Here is a 15,188-nt window from a genome sequence, read left to right as displayed (position 1 = left end):
TTCAAACAATACTTACATGCTCATATGTAGATTGGATCAGCTTTGCTCTCTGTAATCTTTACTTTCCTCATTACAAAAGTCCATTCAAAACTTCATATGGGGCTTTTGAGATCTGATGTTACAAAATCAAGTGGGTATTTTCCAAAAGGCTTTTGATGATCTCCTTGGCAAAAAGAAACAAAAACGACAAGGACAACACTTCAGATTAAATTTAACGTTTATTGGGAAAATGGGTGCATCCTATCCACAATACCATATCTTTATGTCCAGGGTTAGCAACGGGGTGTGTGTGGTAGGGAGTGTGTGACAACAGGTGTTTTTTTACAATGTGTCATCATTTTCCAAGAGTCATTTTGGCTGCATGCAATTATGCATAAAATAGACTCAGCATGACTATAACCATAAAAGCCGCATGTTGACAGTGAAGGTCAGCGTGCTGGAAAAATGATAATCTCAAGCCAAACAGAAATACTGCGTGAGCTGATTTTTAAAGTGGGATACTTGTTGTGGAAAGCTATTCATAGCACTGTGATAACCTTTTGGAGTGTGATGTTTTGACCTGCTTTAACTCATCTTTGTTTCAGAGGAAGCTGCGTTCAGCCTAGATAGATCTGGAAACTTTTGGTTAATTCTTAATGATAACATGTGTGATAATAATGATGATGATAATGTGACCCTGATAAGAGGCATAATGGATAATACTTCCCTCTTCCTCAAATGACTTGGCAAGAAAACACAGAGCACTGCAGTCAGAGCCACACAGCCAAAGATAATTTGAAGAAGAGAATGAGTGTTTTCAGTCATGGGCCATAAAGATAAGTTGATGGCCTGATGTGACGTACAGTTAACCGTCAAATTAACCCTCATAAGTTTGTAAACCAATATTTACCATGTTTATCTGCTTTGTTTTAAAGTCCTTCTGACTTCAACTGTCAGACCTCAATATGACCTCTTTTCTCTGTTGTCTAAAGACATAGGTGACTGGACCAATATCTAATATACAATCGTGTATAGTACAGTTTTTTTATTATTGTGATTTACTGAAGTCTCACCTAGAGTGGCTCAAATATAAACAACAGATGAGATGATCCACCTATACCGAAACTCTATGTGACACAAAGCTGAAACACATTAACACATGGTTAATGTTGTGAAACTGTTGCGGTTAGGTTTAGAAAAAAAATACACGATGTATTCACATCATGTTACATAATTTTAAAGTATTTAGAATACTTATTTTAACCCGAAACATGAGTGACATGAATGTGTGATGACCGCACATAAATTAGGTAACGTTATATGTGCTTGTTGAAGCATGCTCGTCTCCATCTCAGGGTCCTGTATCTGCGCCCAGACGGCAGCAGTGTGAAGTGTGGGTTGAGAGGGTGATCCGAGTCATTGGTTATTGTTCGTGCGAGACGTGTGAAAGATCGGTGGTTGAGCTCTGTGAGGTTGGGTGTGGGATGGTTGATGATTTTGGATGTGGTGTGTGTTATTTAAGTGAGTTTTGGTTTCACATGGGACATAGGTTTGTAAGTTGTGTAACGTTACATTGAAACAACATTGACTTTTGGTTTCGCATGGGAATTAGGTAGGTAAGTTAGGCTGCATAACATAATGTTAAAACAAATTTGACTTTTAGTTTCAAACAGGACATGAACAGAGGTCTTCTGGGTGAAAGTCATTGCTTGTTTGACCCATCCAAGTATGCAGACTTTCTCACTCTTTATACTATCAGTTGGTCTCAGTGTCAAGTATTGCCATGGATGGATTCAAATTGGAGTTTGGTGAAAGTCTAGTGTCTCTTGTGAAGATGCTGAAGGGTGCCTCAATATCACACACCGAAGGGTGTAACAAAGTGTCAGTTCTTTATGACCTAGGAATGACAATGGACTGGCCTTCCATATCTTACCTTTAGCATTTCTCCTCTCTTGCACCTCACTTGTTAACAGTTAAGACAGGATGCAGACAGGAAGTGACACCAACTTGGGTGCTTCATACTGACACCAGTTCTTCAGCTGAAAGCTTCAAAATCCCAATAAAGACTCCCTGTCAGAGGTTTTTATGTTGGAAAAACTGATGTAATGCTGCCAGTGGTTGCTGTGGTGTAGAGAGGCAGATGGGTGTTGGAAGGTGGAGAGGCACCTTGAGGTGTATGGTATTCTCATCACCTACCCAGGAGCCCTGTATCAGCTGGTATGTCCAACATTACAGCTAGCTCTAGTGTTTCATGCACTATCACTGAGTACTCACTACCTCAGCATTGCATCCTGAATAACATCTTACCCTTTTATATTATCATATCATGTCACATATTCAGTATGTAAATCTAAAAGTCTATACAGTGCATAAGTAAAGACACATGTGAGCAAATGTAATAAAATACTAATAAGAATTTGAATATATATTATCTACTGAAAGGGGCATCAAATTTAAGATTATAGCAAATAACAATTGAGGCTATCATGGTTTTTCAAAGGATAAAGAAAACAATAACATAGTGATGATTTTACAATTTCAAGAACCTTCCTAATAAATGTAAAAAGTTTAAAGCATCAGGGCAACATATTGGCCAAAAATCCATATCGCACAACAGCAACGACCATAGTTCAACTCCAGTTTGGGATCTTAGCTTCATATCATTCACCTCTCTCTTAACCCTAACATTTCCTGTCAAACTCTCCTCTGTTCTCTATAAAATCAAGGCAACAATGCCTGAAACATAGGGTAAAAAATGTGAAGTTTGCCCTCAGATCAACGCTGGAGTAAATGCCAGAGAGTAGCTGAAATCATACAGATGCATTTTCAGAACAAGGTTCATAAAAAGACAACTACATTTCAATATATTGTGTAAAAAGTTGACACTTTTACCAGATGCTAGAAAAAAAGCTTTACAGGGTGTCCAAAAGGGTTCATTCTCTGGGAACATGGATATGCTTAGTAAATTATCGTGACAGTTTCATTTGATTTTTCCTCTGCTCAGGTGGAAGCTGTAGTGGCTATAGGTGTAGATTTCAGGGGGGACATGTATTTGTGCCCTCCAATAAAAACCATGAAAGTAGCAGAGTACTTTTACGTTGCCAGAATTAAAGACATTTACACCAAATACTGATGCAAAAAAAATATCAAAAGCAAGAAAGTAAGTGTTTGATCCAACACTACAACTACAACTGGATACTGATGTTAAGATGGGTATGATGTTTTCCAGGTTCACCATCTTAGTTTAGTGTGTTAGCATGCTAACATTTGCTAATTAGCACTAAGCACAAAGTATAGCTTAGCCTGATGTGACATTCAAGCCAGCCCACGGAAAAGGCCGGACCCCTGAAAAGGTCCAGTGAATGGGCCTTCCCATATCTGCTTTACTCATTTCAACACATACCTGGTCATGTGGCTGGCGGCCCGCAGTCTGTTTCTCACATTTGCATACCAAAAAAAAAAAGAAAAAAAAAGACATACCATTTTCAGGAGAGGGGGTTCTCTTTATGACACAGGTTACATTCTATTAAAGCAACAGAAAATGCAGTGTTTATTTTTGTTGCTTTAATTGATAATAGTGAATATTTTGGTTTAAAAGAAAATGTATCTATCATTGCTCACATTTACATAATTATATCTGGCTTCCACGGGCCCCTCCCAATGGCTAAGGCCCTGAAATCTTTACCCACTTATGGGCGGCCCTGGGATCACTGGTTTTGCAGGTACTTGGTCATAAACTCTTTGGGGTCTGTCCACTGGGGAACATTAATGTCAAAATCAAATTACCCATCCATCGAACCAAGCTGCTCGCATTGCTAAAAGACTACACCTACTACTACTACTGCCATCCCATTGACAGCTACAATGATCCTGACGGTTCTTGAAAATATGATCAATCAAAAAACATCTTATCAGAGGTGGACAATACTGAACAAGTCCTTCTACATATTACAGGAAATACAAGGTCATTACTACAAAGCCAGTGTACACAAACCTCTATTGCCCAATCCCACCAGCTGCCCCAGACGTAACATTGTGTTTTACCCTGGAAAAATGCAAGAGCACAGGTTTTGCCCTCGATGGCCTTGAAAATATCATCTTTGCTCTCTAGTGTTGGAGTAAATGTCGGGCAGAATAGAGAGACAGTCAACATTGTGTCATTTTACAGCCTGCCTGCACACACATCTTTCCTGCTCACGTGTATCCCTCTCCGACCTCAGCAGCAGCAGCCTCACCCAACCCTCCATCCTGCAAGATAACTTACCGTAGCTTATTACTTTCCCCCAGCCAGCCACTAAATCTTTGGCATGTTTATTACAAAGCCGGGTTCATGGATTCCAGGAAGGGGAATAAAACAGGTTCTGATTGTATACCTTCTCCTTCCTCAAAGCACTCACAACTCAATGCCCAATAAATTACTTTGCTGATATGATACGGCACTATTTGTGTTTGGGTTACTAAATAACCAAGTCAGTTAGGCAGCTGTTATTGCAGCGACATGCTATTGCTAATGGCCCAGAGCCATTAGTCATTACCATAAAATAAAATGAGTAGTCAAATAAAAAGCCTAACACACATCCTTCAAGTCAGCTTAATGAACAGGAGCCTCTTCCTGGTGGATGTACATTTGTTATTTTTATGTTTATTACCTGAATTAAATATTGAATAAATGTTTATAAAAGTCTTTGAAAATGCAGATTTGAAGAAAATATTCTTTGCTGCTAAAGGCGATCTCATCCCCACCCTCATATATATGTTTTTGATATATATAATTGAATATGAAGGAAAAAGATCTGAAGGTCTAATGCTAACGGTTGGCTTCTAGTCCTGACAATGCAGTTCAGCCTAATGTGTTCAAGTGATTACCCACACAAGGGTCTGATGGGGTGGGGTGTATGTGGAGAGCATTAGAGTAAGGGCGCATTCACGCCAGGATAGTTGGGGGGACTCCATTGGGCAGGGAATGCCAAAAAATTTCACACCTTTATTTGGTTTGGTTCACTTTCAAACTGCACCTTTTAAAGCGAACCAAATCGCCTGGACAACTTCACACAGTTACAACTGCTGCTTGTTTGGGGGCAGTAATGCCCGAAATGACCACTGACCATGAAGAATAAAAGCATAAGGGAGAAGAAAACCCGGTTCATCGATTGGCCAGGACCGAAAACGGAAATCCATCCCCTTCAGCCGGCTTGGTCACCACAAAACATCAAAATGCATTGTGCTCTATGTCACTTCCTCTCTTTGGTTTGCTGGATAGTCTCTTTGCATTTCCCACTGTAAGCGAACCGCACCAGGGTTCACCTGCAAGTGAACCGAAACCTCCAGTTTTCAAGTGGACCAGTTTTCAAGCGGACCACTCGTGTGGTCAGCACCAGAATTCGAATGAGCGTTCACACCACTGCAAATCAACCGAACTATCCCTGAAAGCACACCAGGGTTCGTTTAAAGCAGATCAAAAATGCGTCCTAAGACAAAATGAAAAAGTAAAAGCAATCCTGGGCGCAGTACAAAGGTGCTCTAGGTGGCCAAATCTGCCAGGTCCAGCCCTGTCATTTCAAGACACTGTCCCTGGTGAAGCGTAGCTGGAAAAGTTTTCAAACTACACATGCAATCATTAAAAACTTCATCCTGGCCAGTGCTGATGTGTCATACTGTGTCATACAACAAAACTGTATGCTGTTAAAGAGGTGGAACAACAGTCTATTCAGAGAGAGCAGCGCTCCGGTGGGAAGACAGTCCTGTATCACCACCTGTTACCTTATCACTCACTAAATGGAAATGAATCCTTTATATGTTTTGTGCAGCTTAAACATGCTGGCTGATGCAAAGGCTGTGTAGTTTGTGTGTCTTTTGTGTTTAATGTCCAGCACAGTGGTGTTACGCCACATCGGCTGTTTCATTCAGTTTGCTTTTCGNCCCCCCCCCCCCACCCCACCACCCCACCACCCCACCACCCCCAGACACCACCTCAAGGCCAAGGCACTGTCTCAACCTATTTGCATAAAGTGCTAAAAGGGGAGCTGACAGAGCAGGGCAGGTAATATCGGCCAACGGACGCAGAGGAAGGAGGACCCAGAGCAGACAAAAAGCTATTACACAGCCTCTGAGCACACACCCACCTACACACACACACACACACACACACACACACCTGTGACTCCAGCACAGTGTTCAGACCAGTACAGAGGAGGACCTTGGCCTGTCCAGAGGCACAATTAAAACCCCAAACTCCCTGCCGGCATCTCAGAAGTCAGTTGACTTTGACTCCAGGAAAATGCATTTTCGAGAGTAAAGGGAGTGAGCTGAGCCTGGCCCAGAGAGATAAAGCAAGGATCATCTGACATCTTCTTCAGTTCACAGGTAAACTGAACCTCTACTCTAAATGCTGCCTTGTGCTTTTGTGCTTTTGTGCTTTTTATATCGGTTTGTGGCCTGTAATACAAGACTTTAAAAACGGTTTCATTCCAAACAGTGTTTTCATTTAAGCAGTTTCTTTGAAAGTAAAGACCATAAATGACCTGACTCTTTTTGAGAACTGCAGCACTGTGAGTGAAGAGATTTTCCTAAAACCAAGTACCAATAAAACTCCAGACTGTTGGCTTGATCTGTAATCAATGAGGCATTTCCTTAACTTATTTTTCTAAGTTTATTCATTCACAAATAAATGTGATAGTGCAGGTGGATTACATCCATCATAAGGTGGATAACAGAACCCCAGTAGCAGCTGCACGAGCCAGTGGTCACATTTTTTTCTGTATATTCAGTTAGGATCCTCAGGTGTCTGCATACTGTTTCCTGCATTGTGTGTTGTGTTTACACATGTGCTATCTGTGCATGCTCCGGTCTGTCTCCGCTTCAGCCAGCCTTATGTTCAGTTTAACTGCCGGCACTCCCACCCTCAGTTCAAATGGCAGGTTGATCAAGTTTCACTTACTTTTCAGACTGAGAACAGGTAGGGCAGCATTATGGATGACAGTTGAGCTGATAATACACACAGCTGAGCCCGACACAAAGGGGCAAACAAAAAGAAAAACTACGGTATTTGACATGAAGACTGAAGGGAACGTTTCAGATTAAATTAGGTCTCGTGACAGACGAGGTGCGATTTGTACACTAATAGGTCAGTAGGACAGGTGAGAAAAACAGTGATATGCCACTGATAATGAGGGACACAGCACAATACTGTACAAAGACAATAAAGGGACCTCTCCTGTGTTTGAAGTTGGTATTTGTGGGTTCAGCAGTTAATATTTGACTCTGCTGTCGAGTGCATGAACCTTTAGATTGTCCCTAAAGCCCTATGGATTACCTTTCCTCCACTTGGACTCTGGACAGTTAAAAAACAATGACAGAAACACTTCAATGTGGTTTATACATCTCTGTTGTGCAAATGGACAGTATATAGGCAATTAGAGTTTCTCCACCTTAAACCAGTGGTACTCCAAGATATTTGTCATAGGGGTGGCCAAACTGAAAATCATGGGGTGACACACCAAGTCCAAATGCCATAACTGAAATTTAGGAATTCTATTATGTTTTTAAAATATATAGGCTAGTTTAAAACTTAATTGGTTAATATAACCAGTTATTTGATGTGCATAGACTAACACCAGTACACTTAACATTTTGAGTTCCACAACAATCCTGTTTTAATGTGTTACATGTTAGTCAGTTCATTGTTCTTCAAATAGGCTGGTTGTCCTTTTCTTTAAAAAGACAAACGTACAGCTTTAATTTGAAGGAGTACAATGGTTGTAAGGAACACAACAAGGTTCACATCAAGCTTTGCCGACATGGTTGGCACCAATGGACACCTTCAGTTGTAGTTATTTAGTGCTCGCAGAAGAAGAAATCATAAGAAATAAGTAAATTGCTCATAAATTCAACTTTTCTTTTGTAAAAGAATGTATGAGTTAATTAATATTTCAAAACTTTTAGTCCCATTTAATGAGTCTAAAACTACATCTTTTTACTAGACAGATATCTCTACACTACCACGCTCATCTAGACTACCAATTGCTTAAATTTCAGAAAACTGAGACGCCACCAATGCAGGGAGATATTTCCTAATTTGTTCTCAGTGCAGTCTCACTTGTGTCTGGAATGTGTGAAAGACTTTCAGAGGGTCAGATCATGATGTGAACAGCATATTTTTGCATTTGTAAATAAGATCAGTAGGAATTTAGAGAGGTGTGGAATGGTTTCGGTGCATTCCTCCTGACCAGCCAGTGGACAAATGCTGTGAACCTTTAGCTAAGATGGAAGTTAAATGTGTAACCAAACCACTAGAGATGGAGATGACCTGAGGACAACCTTAGACTTCACACAGGTGAGGTCACATCAAGCTCACAGTTAAGCAGGTTAGACCAGGTTTGAATCTGATCTTCTTGTTTTTGTTTTTACCCTGTAAAAATGAATGTATTTGAACCTTTTTGGCGTATTTATTTAGAACTCTGTTGTATCAGGTGAGTATTGGAGCCTGGTGTTCTGATGAGGACCATTAGAGGAATCATTAGGAGTACAACAAAGTGCAGCCTGGGGCTGCCACTAAAACGCTCTCACCTCATTGGCTTTTGACAATGGGAGACTGTGTTGTTGTTCAGTGCTCAGTTGGTTGCTATTTACTTAGTGCTCATTCTACAGGTAACATGGCCTGGGGCTTTGGGAAACGGTGTCTCCTTTTAAAGACCTTGAGCTTGATCTCTATGACCCGTGACTGATGTGAAGAAACATATATTGATTAACCTAATATGAACCTTTATGGGTGTGAATGGACACTTTGTGTAAACACTGGCTATGCAAATTATAACGGCATAGCTTTAGAGAGCAACCTGCGCCTGACTGTGGTTGATGCCTGTCTGTTGAACCACAAATTACTTTATTTGAACCAAAAAACATCCAGTTCTCAAAAGTGAAAAAAAGCAAAGTAGTTCATTTCAATTCCAGTTCAAAGAGGAGACAATTGACACAAATTGTCAGAGCATGGTTAGTATTTAAGATATTTATTGTGTCATTTGTTCAGTCATTTCTTGAAGCTGCACTTTGCATGCTTGAGCAGCCTCATTTGAAAATGAGAAGCCACTGTGTAAATATTTGAATGCTTGAAGGACTTCATTGAGTTTTTCAGTTGGCTGCTCTCTGACTGGATGCAGGTATTTTCTTATTAGTGGTTGATGAGGTGCATAAGTGTAGATTTTGGGGGACACACAAAGGGGACACATCCCCCTTAATATTTAGAACGCCCCAAACCCCGGTTTCACATGTTCCCCCCCAATAGTGAAATGAAACCTTCATCCTTGGTGAGGAAGGATTGAGAAAAATAGTCCACTGTGGTTTTATCTGGATACACTTTTACACAGGAGTCTTCACCAACTGACCACACTCGATAACAGAATTTCAGTGTTAGCAATAGGGGAATATAGTCTTGATCAGTGATTAGGGGAGGCTTTAAACTGATAAGACAGGTGTAATTATACAGAAAAATCTGTCCTTAGCCCACTAAAGCATGTTCGAATTCAGTAGAGACGCAGAGAGAGAGAGAGTTGGCGAAGCAGGAATTTCAAGGGTAGATGGAGCGATTAGACCGAGAACAAGCAGAGACTTTGTGTAGGGGGGAGTGCTGGGGCAGGACCAGCCCTGAGGGCACAGAGAGGAGAACACCTGTGCTCTGACAATCCATCATCCCTATCACACAAACACAGTCTTCTTCACTAGGGGCCTTTAATACCTCAGCCAAAGCACTAGCAGACAGTTTATTACCATGTAATATTCTTATCATCCTAAAAGAAGTGGACGAGGAGGCCAAACTCAGAGGACAGCAACAATTTGGCCCATTAAAGCCCTGAGATCTGCAGACTTTACACTTTCCAACTAAGATACAGGTGACCTACAGAGACACAAAACCTGCTCTATTAGCTTCTGATATACAGATTTGAACACACATGTTCAAAATGTCACACTAACAAAGCAGCCTGTGTTTATCCCTGATTCTATTCCAGGGAGGACCACATACTGTAACGCGTCCAAAACAATCTTTCATCAGCTGCTAGATGCAAAAAATGCCCAAGGACTCCCTGTACCTGGTGTACAACTGAAACCTTAAAAATAAGGTGTCTCTAGCGGGGCTGTTCAAGGGTTAAAAAACTAACAGGAGCAGTTTCTATCAGTAGCTTAAAATAGCAGGAAAGATAGCACTTGGGCTAAACTCTTTAAGTGTAAATTTACCAAAGTATGCTTGCTTAATCATTGGTTAGATAACATAGATTCTGAGTTTTCACCAGTCTAGGATATCACTATATAAATATTAATGAAATATTTGAAAGTTAAAGCTGCACCCCTCTGGGTTTATCTGCCCTGGGAAATTTACTAGGTTGGAAAGTGTCTTTCCTCATCAATTAAGCAATGTACCCTGAGGACAATAAAGTTTACACTCTGACTGACTCTATGTACAGGTCATGAGCGAGCAAAATACACCCAGTGTCACCATGTTTACAATGACTGCTAATTACTGCTTGGCTGACCCATTTAGCATTGTGATATGACACTCAGCAAATGATGAGACGCGGCAGAGTCATTCACTGGTCAAACCTTCCAACACTAAACTGCTGTAGGTCAGTGGAGGTAAGTAGAGGTTATGTAATTTTATAATTACATCTGCCGAGGAGGTTATGTTTTCGGTTCAGTTTCTGTATCGATTTGATTGTCTGTCAGGTGAATTTCCAAAAGATTAGCTTTCACGATTTTCAGGAATCTTGGGGGAGGGGTGCAGCATGGGCCAGTGAGAACCCTTTTAATTTTGGACCAGACAAATCACAGGGCAGATGCAGGAATTATTTTTCGCTTATGTTAATACTGGGAGAAGTGTCATTTGGCCTTCACGTGAATCTGCAGAGAGAGCAGACCTACATCAGTTTATGGTAGAATCAAGGGTCCTGATAAGGCTCGTCTTTGTTTTTCTTGTTTGGGGTCCAGATGTCCAGATGTGCAGATTCCTTGTGTCCAGATTTCAGAGGTGTGGACTCGAGTGAGACTCAAGACCAAGTCATGTGATTCAAGTCACAAATTTGATGACTATAGACTCAACAAAATCAAAAAAGACTTGCAACTCGACTTGGACTTTAACACCAGTGACTTATGAAGCATTCATGACTTTTGTAAATGTCTTATATTACTGCTAAAATGGCATTACATTTGGTGAAGAGCACATTATGACTCAAAACTCAAAGTTTAGGAGTCAGTCTTCATGTGGGACTTGAACTGGGACTTCAGTGCAAAGATTTGGGACTTGCTTGTGACTTGCAAAACAATAACCTGGTCCCACATCTGCCTGATTCAAATGAAACCACTGATTTTTTGTTGTTGTTGTTGTTGTTTCCTTAATAACCATGCTATCCAAACAGTAGCACTCACTCTGTACATGCAGTATGTTTCAGTCAGTGCTGCCCACACTACGTACCGTACGGGGTGGACGTTGTCCTTTCCGTTCCTGTCCTGGCAGGCCGCTGATTTGTTTGTGCTTGTCGCTGTTGCTTTAGCAAGCCCACAGTCACATTCAAGCCATTTGTCCCATTTTGCATCACACTCATGATTGAATTACACATTGACAGACCAAAATCCTGTCACCTTTGCAATATTATGTGTGCTCTACGTGAGGCTTAAAATAGTTTAAAGTCCAACATTCACCTGGGCTGTGTAAAATGTGCACTGATTGACTAAAATCCTGTTAGCTTGATGGGATTACAGTTGTGCATGACTGAAAAAATGTTTTGCACGTGCTTGCACAGTTTTCATGATACTAGCAGCAAGATATCAGCTGTAATAGGAAAACTAATCTGTACTTGCCATCTGTTCTTTTTTTTCAGACAGTTCAGAAGTTAAAGACAGACCAGGAGGAGAAAAGAACAGGCCAAGGAAGACTCAACAGAGGAGAGAGTGGGCATTCATTTCTGACGATGGAACAGATTTGGCACATGCAGGTCTCCCCCCAGGACACTGCTGGAGATCTGAAAAAGAAGGTGTCAGTCACTAGCCAGCCAGAGTGCTCCATCTGCTACAACTACTACGACAATGTCTTCAAAACACCCAAGCTGCTGGAGTGCACCCACACCTTCTGTCTGGAGTGCCTCTCCCGCCTCATGGCTGTCTCTCTGGCTGACCAGGACGATAACAGCGGCAGCACTCGCCTCTCCTGTCCCTTCTGCCGTCACCCCACCATGCTGCCTGAGGAGGGACCCCCTGCTCTGACAACCAGCCGCGAGGTCCTCTGCAAGCTGCCCAGCCACCAGCAGCACGAAGAGCCAGTGTGGCTGGAGGGGGAGAAGCTGTGCTATAAGAGCTCAGGGCAGGACGCCAGCTCGGGCGCCCCTGACAGTCCATCAGCCTTCTGCATCTGCATTGATATTGGAGCGAGTAAGGCAGTGGATGCTCCGATCCAGACCCAGAGCCAGACCCGGACTTTTGGCCTGCTGGACCGGCTATCAGACTGGAAGAGGATGGTGCTCTTCATCGTGCTCATGGTGCTGCTTATTGTAGTTGTGTTGTGGCCACTGCAGTGTGTATTCAGCACTGGGAACATGCGCTGTATGCGAGAACCTATCCACTCAAACCCAACTACGCCCCCAACAACTACCACTCATCTCAACCTGTTCACCAGGCAAACTGGTCTGACAGATTAAACTTATAGACTGACTGGACTTCACTGGAACTATATTGTTTATGACACATTTGACACTGTACATTCTTTGTGCATAACTGCACTTTCGCTAAGTGCACATTGACACACACAACTGTGAAAACCTCAGATGTCTAACTTGCAACAGAACCACAGATGTTAAAGCCTCTATGTGTAGGCTTTTAAGATGTCTGAGTTTAGTGCCCCCGGCAGTGGTTTCAACAAAAGAGAGACTGTGGTGGACCCCGCCAAGGGATGGAGATGAAGGAGCTGGAAGCAATACCGACAGCACCAATTTTCACTTGAATTTTGTGTTATTGTGTCATATGCCATCAGACTTATTAGAATTAGGTTGAATTTCAAAATAAGAATCACATGAAAATTTAACCCATAGCAGCTTCAACTGTTCATACAAGCTTGCAAAGACACAAATGCCACCAAAGAGTGGAGGGAGATGAACTGTGATGAACACTTCAATTGTGTCCAGTGACACAAACACAGAATACACATTTTTGCACTTAAATCAACACCTGTAGTTTTAAATTACATCAGAATTTTGTGTCTAACTGGTTTGAATGAATTTGTTGTCATTTTCGGACATTTGGCAGAGTATCAGATAACAGAGGACATGAGTGGGTTGATTTGTGCAAATCATTAAGCAATAAGGAGGAAACTCGCCGCTGTATCCAAGCCAAACAGTGACGTATAAAATACTGATGTGAACTTTGCTTTGCAAACATCTGGTTGGCTAAAAAACACTTCAGTTGAGTTCTAGTAAGAAAACAAGGTCTGCAACAGAAGAAAATGAATGTAAACCCAATGTGCCAACTACGAACTCAAACTTTATATAATGTACATTTGATTTGTGTGTTTTGATACGTCCTTGTTTACAGAACTGTAATAAAAAGATCCTGTTTCTGGGAAAGAACAAATCATTTGTACACGACAGCCTCATTACTTAGACTGATATCATTTGATTGTGACTTGTCATGTTCTTGCATTTTCTCTGCGTCAGTTAGTGGTTTAATCTATTTAAACAGCAAGTGTAGTAAATTCCCCTAAAATAACACAAAGCTGCTGACGTGCTTGACTGCAATTAAAAAAGAAGCACTAGTTTCAGGGTCAAGTTGCAAAACAGTTGAGCCATTTACTGACTGCTGTGTGTCATTTCCTCCCTATCTGCACCTTAAACACGTGACTATAAAAGCAAAGCCTTCCTTCGCCTTGACAGGAAGTTGCTTTTATTATTCCTGGATTGGGTGTGTCAGATAAACGAAAAGTTAGGCTGTGGGGTTTTCCAGGTATCTCACTTGTGACACAGGGTGATAAGACATTTACGTTAAATTCAAACATTCATTTAGGAGCGGCCATAATAAAAGTGCTACTTCCTGGAGCACTGTGTTAACTGCCCGTACACACAGTTAACCAACAGATGCAGATAAAAAACAAAAAGGCTCAGTCATGGCTTCAAATGGGTTGTGAAAATGTTTCCTAAATGAATAAAGGTATAAACAAAGCAGACAATAATAAATATTGTGTGTAAAAGAATGAATAAAAGCTTCTTGTTAGTTGTCCTCATTTTGCTCTGGGGCATTTAAACTACACATTTTCACAAAGGATGCCCAATGTGAAGTTGTCTGTGTTAAGTTTTTCCTTCTCTCCAATAAAGCAGAGTAAACAGCCTATTTCCTTGTGGATAGCAGCTACATAAAACTGTTTTATTTAACACCTAATGTGTCTCATGTGTTAAAATGCGGAAAATAACAGTTAAAACGGCACTAACTTCAAACTCATTCTTGTGTTTTCCCCTCTCTTTCATTTTATCGTGAGTTATAAACCACGATTTCTGCCGGCCACTTCAACCATGAAATAATCTGTCATTATCGTTTAAATTGGTGTTTTTCTGGAATGAGTTTCCTGCCTTGCTTTTTAATATTAATGTTGGTTAACTCCTGCTCATTGAGCAATATTCTCGGTCATCACGCGGGTCATGCAGTGGAGCACTTTTCCAGCTGAGGAGACAACCAGAGTGGATGTGAGATGTAGAGCCACAGCGGGGTTCAACACAAACACAGCTTTGTAACAACACACTGTCCTGTGTTCTCTGCTCCACTGCAGGGACTTCACCCGGAGGCAAGATACAGGAAGCTTGCTTCATATACTGATTTTTCATTCACTTTGGAGAGGGGGGCACCATCAGGAGACGCAAACCAGGCACGTTTGGGGCCCACTCACAAAAAATTGTGGAAAAGGGTCCCTGATGGTCACGTAATGCCATATTTACTATAAACCTCCACCTTCTGGCTACCATACCACAGCTGGATGTTAAAATACTGACATGTGTGTGTACATTATTTATTATTTTCTTAATAAATGATTATGACGTTTGATCAAGCAAAACTGACAAAATGCAGTTTTTGACTTAAGGAATTTTTATGGGGTTTCAATGGGCTTCTTTGCCCGGGGCCTCCCAGAGTCTAGGACTGCCACTGACTTTGGGGCACAGTTTCCAAAAACCTTTTTCAAAAATGGATTC

The 15,188-nt window shown here is 41.3% G+C and overlaps 1 protein-coding gene across 1 annotated transcript; it reads left to right on the top strand.

Annotated features, from left to right (window-relative positions):
- Window positions 1-6,037: 6,037 nt before the first annotated feature.
- On the top strand, window positions 6,038-13,584 carry LOC126403399 (RING finger protein 223). Its single transcript, XM_050066035.1, has 2 exons — window positions 6,038-6,342; window positions 11,844-13,584. The coding sequence occupies exon 2, from the start codon at window positions 11,934-11,936 to the stop codon at window positions 12,654-12,656; it is 723 nt and encodes a 240-aa protein (XP_049921992.1). The 5' UTR covers window positions 6,038-6,342; window positions 11,844-11,933; the 3' UTR covers window positions 12,657-13,584.
- Window positions 13,585-15,188: the final 1,604 nt, after the last annotated feature.

This window comes from Epinephelus moara, chromosome 16 (genome assembly GCF_006386435.1).
Source record: "Epinephelus moara isolate mb chromosome 16, YSFRI_EMoa_1.0, whole genome shotgun sequence".
NCBI classification, from domain to species: Eukaryota; Metazoa; Chordata; class Actinopteri; order Perciformes; family Serranidae; genus Epinephelus; species Epinephelus moara.
Note: the sequence above shows the minus strand (reverse complement) of the source record. Positions and strands in the feature narration are given on the sequence as shown.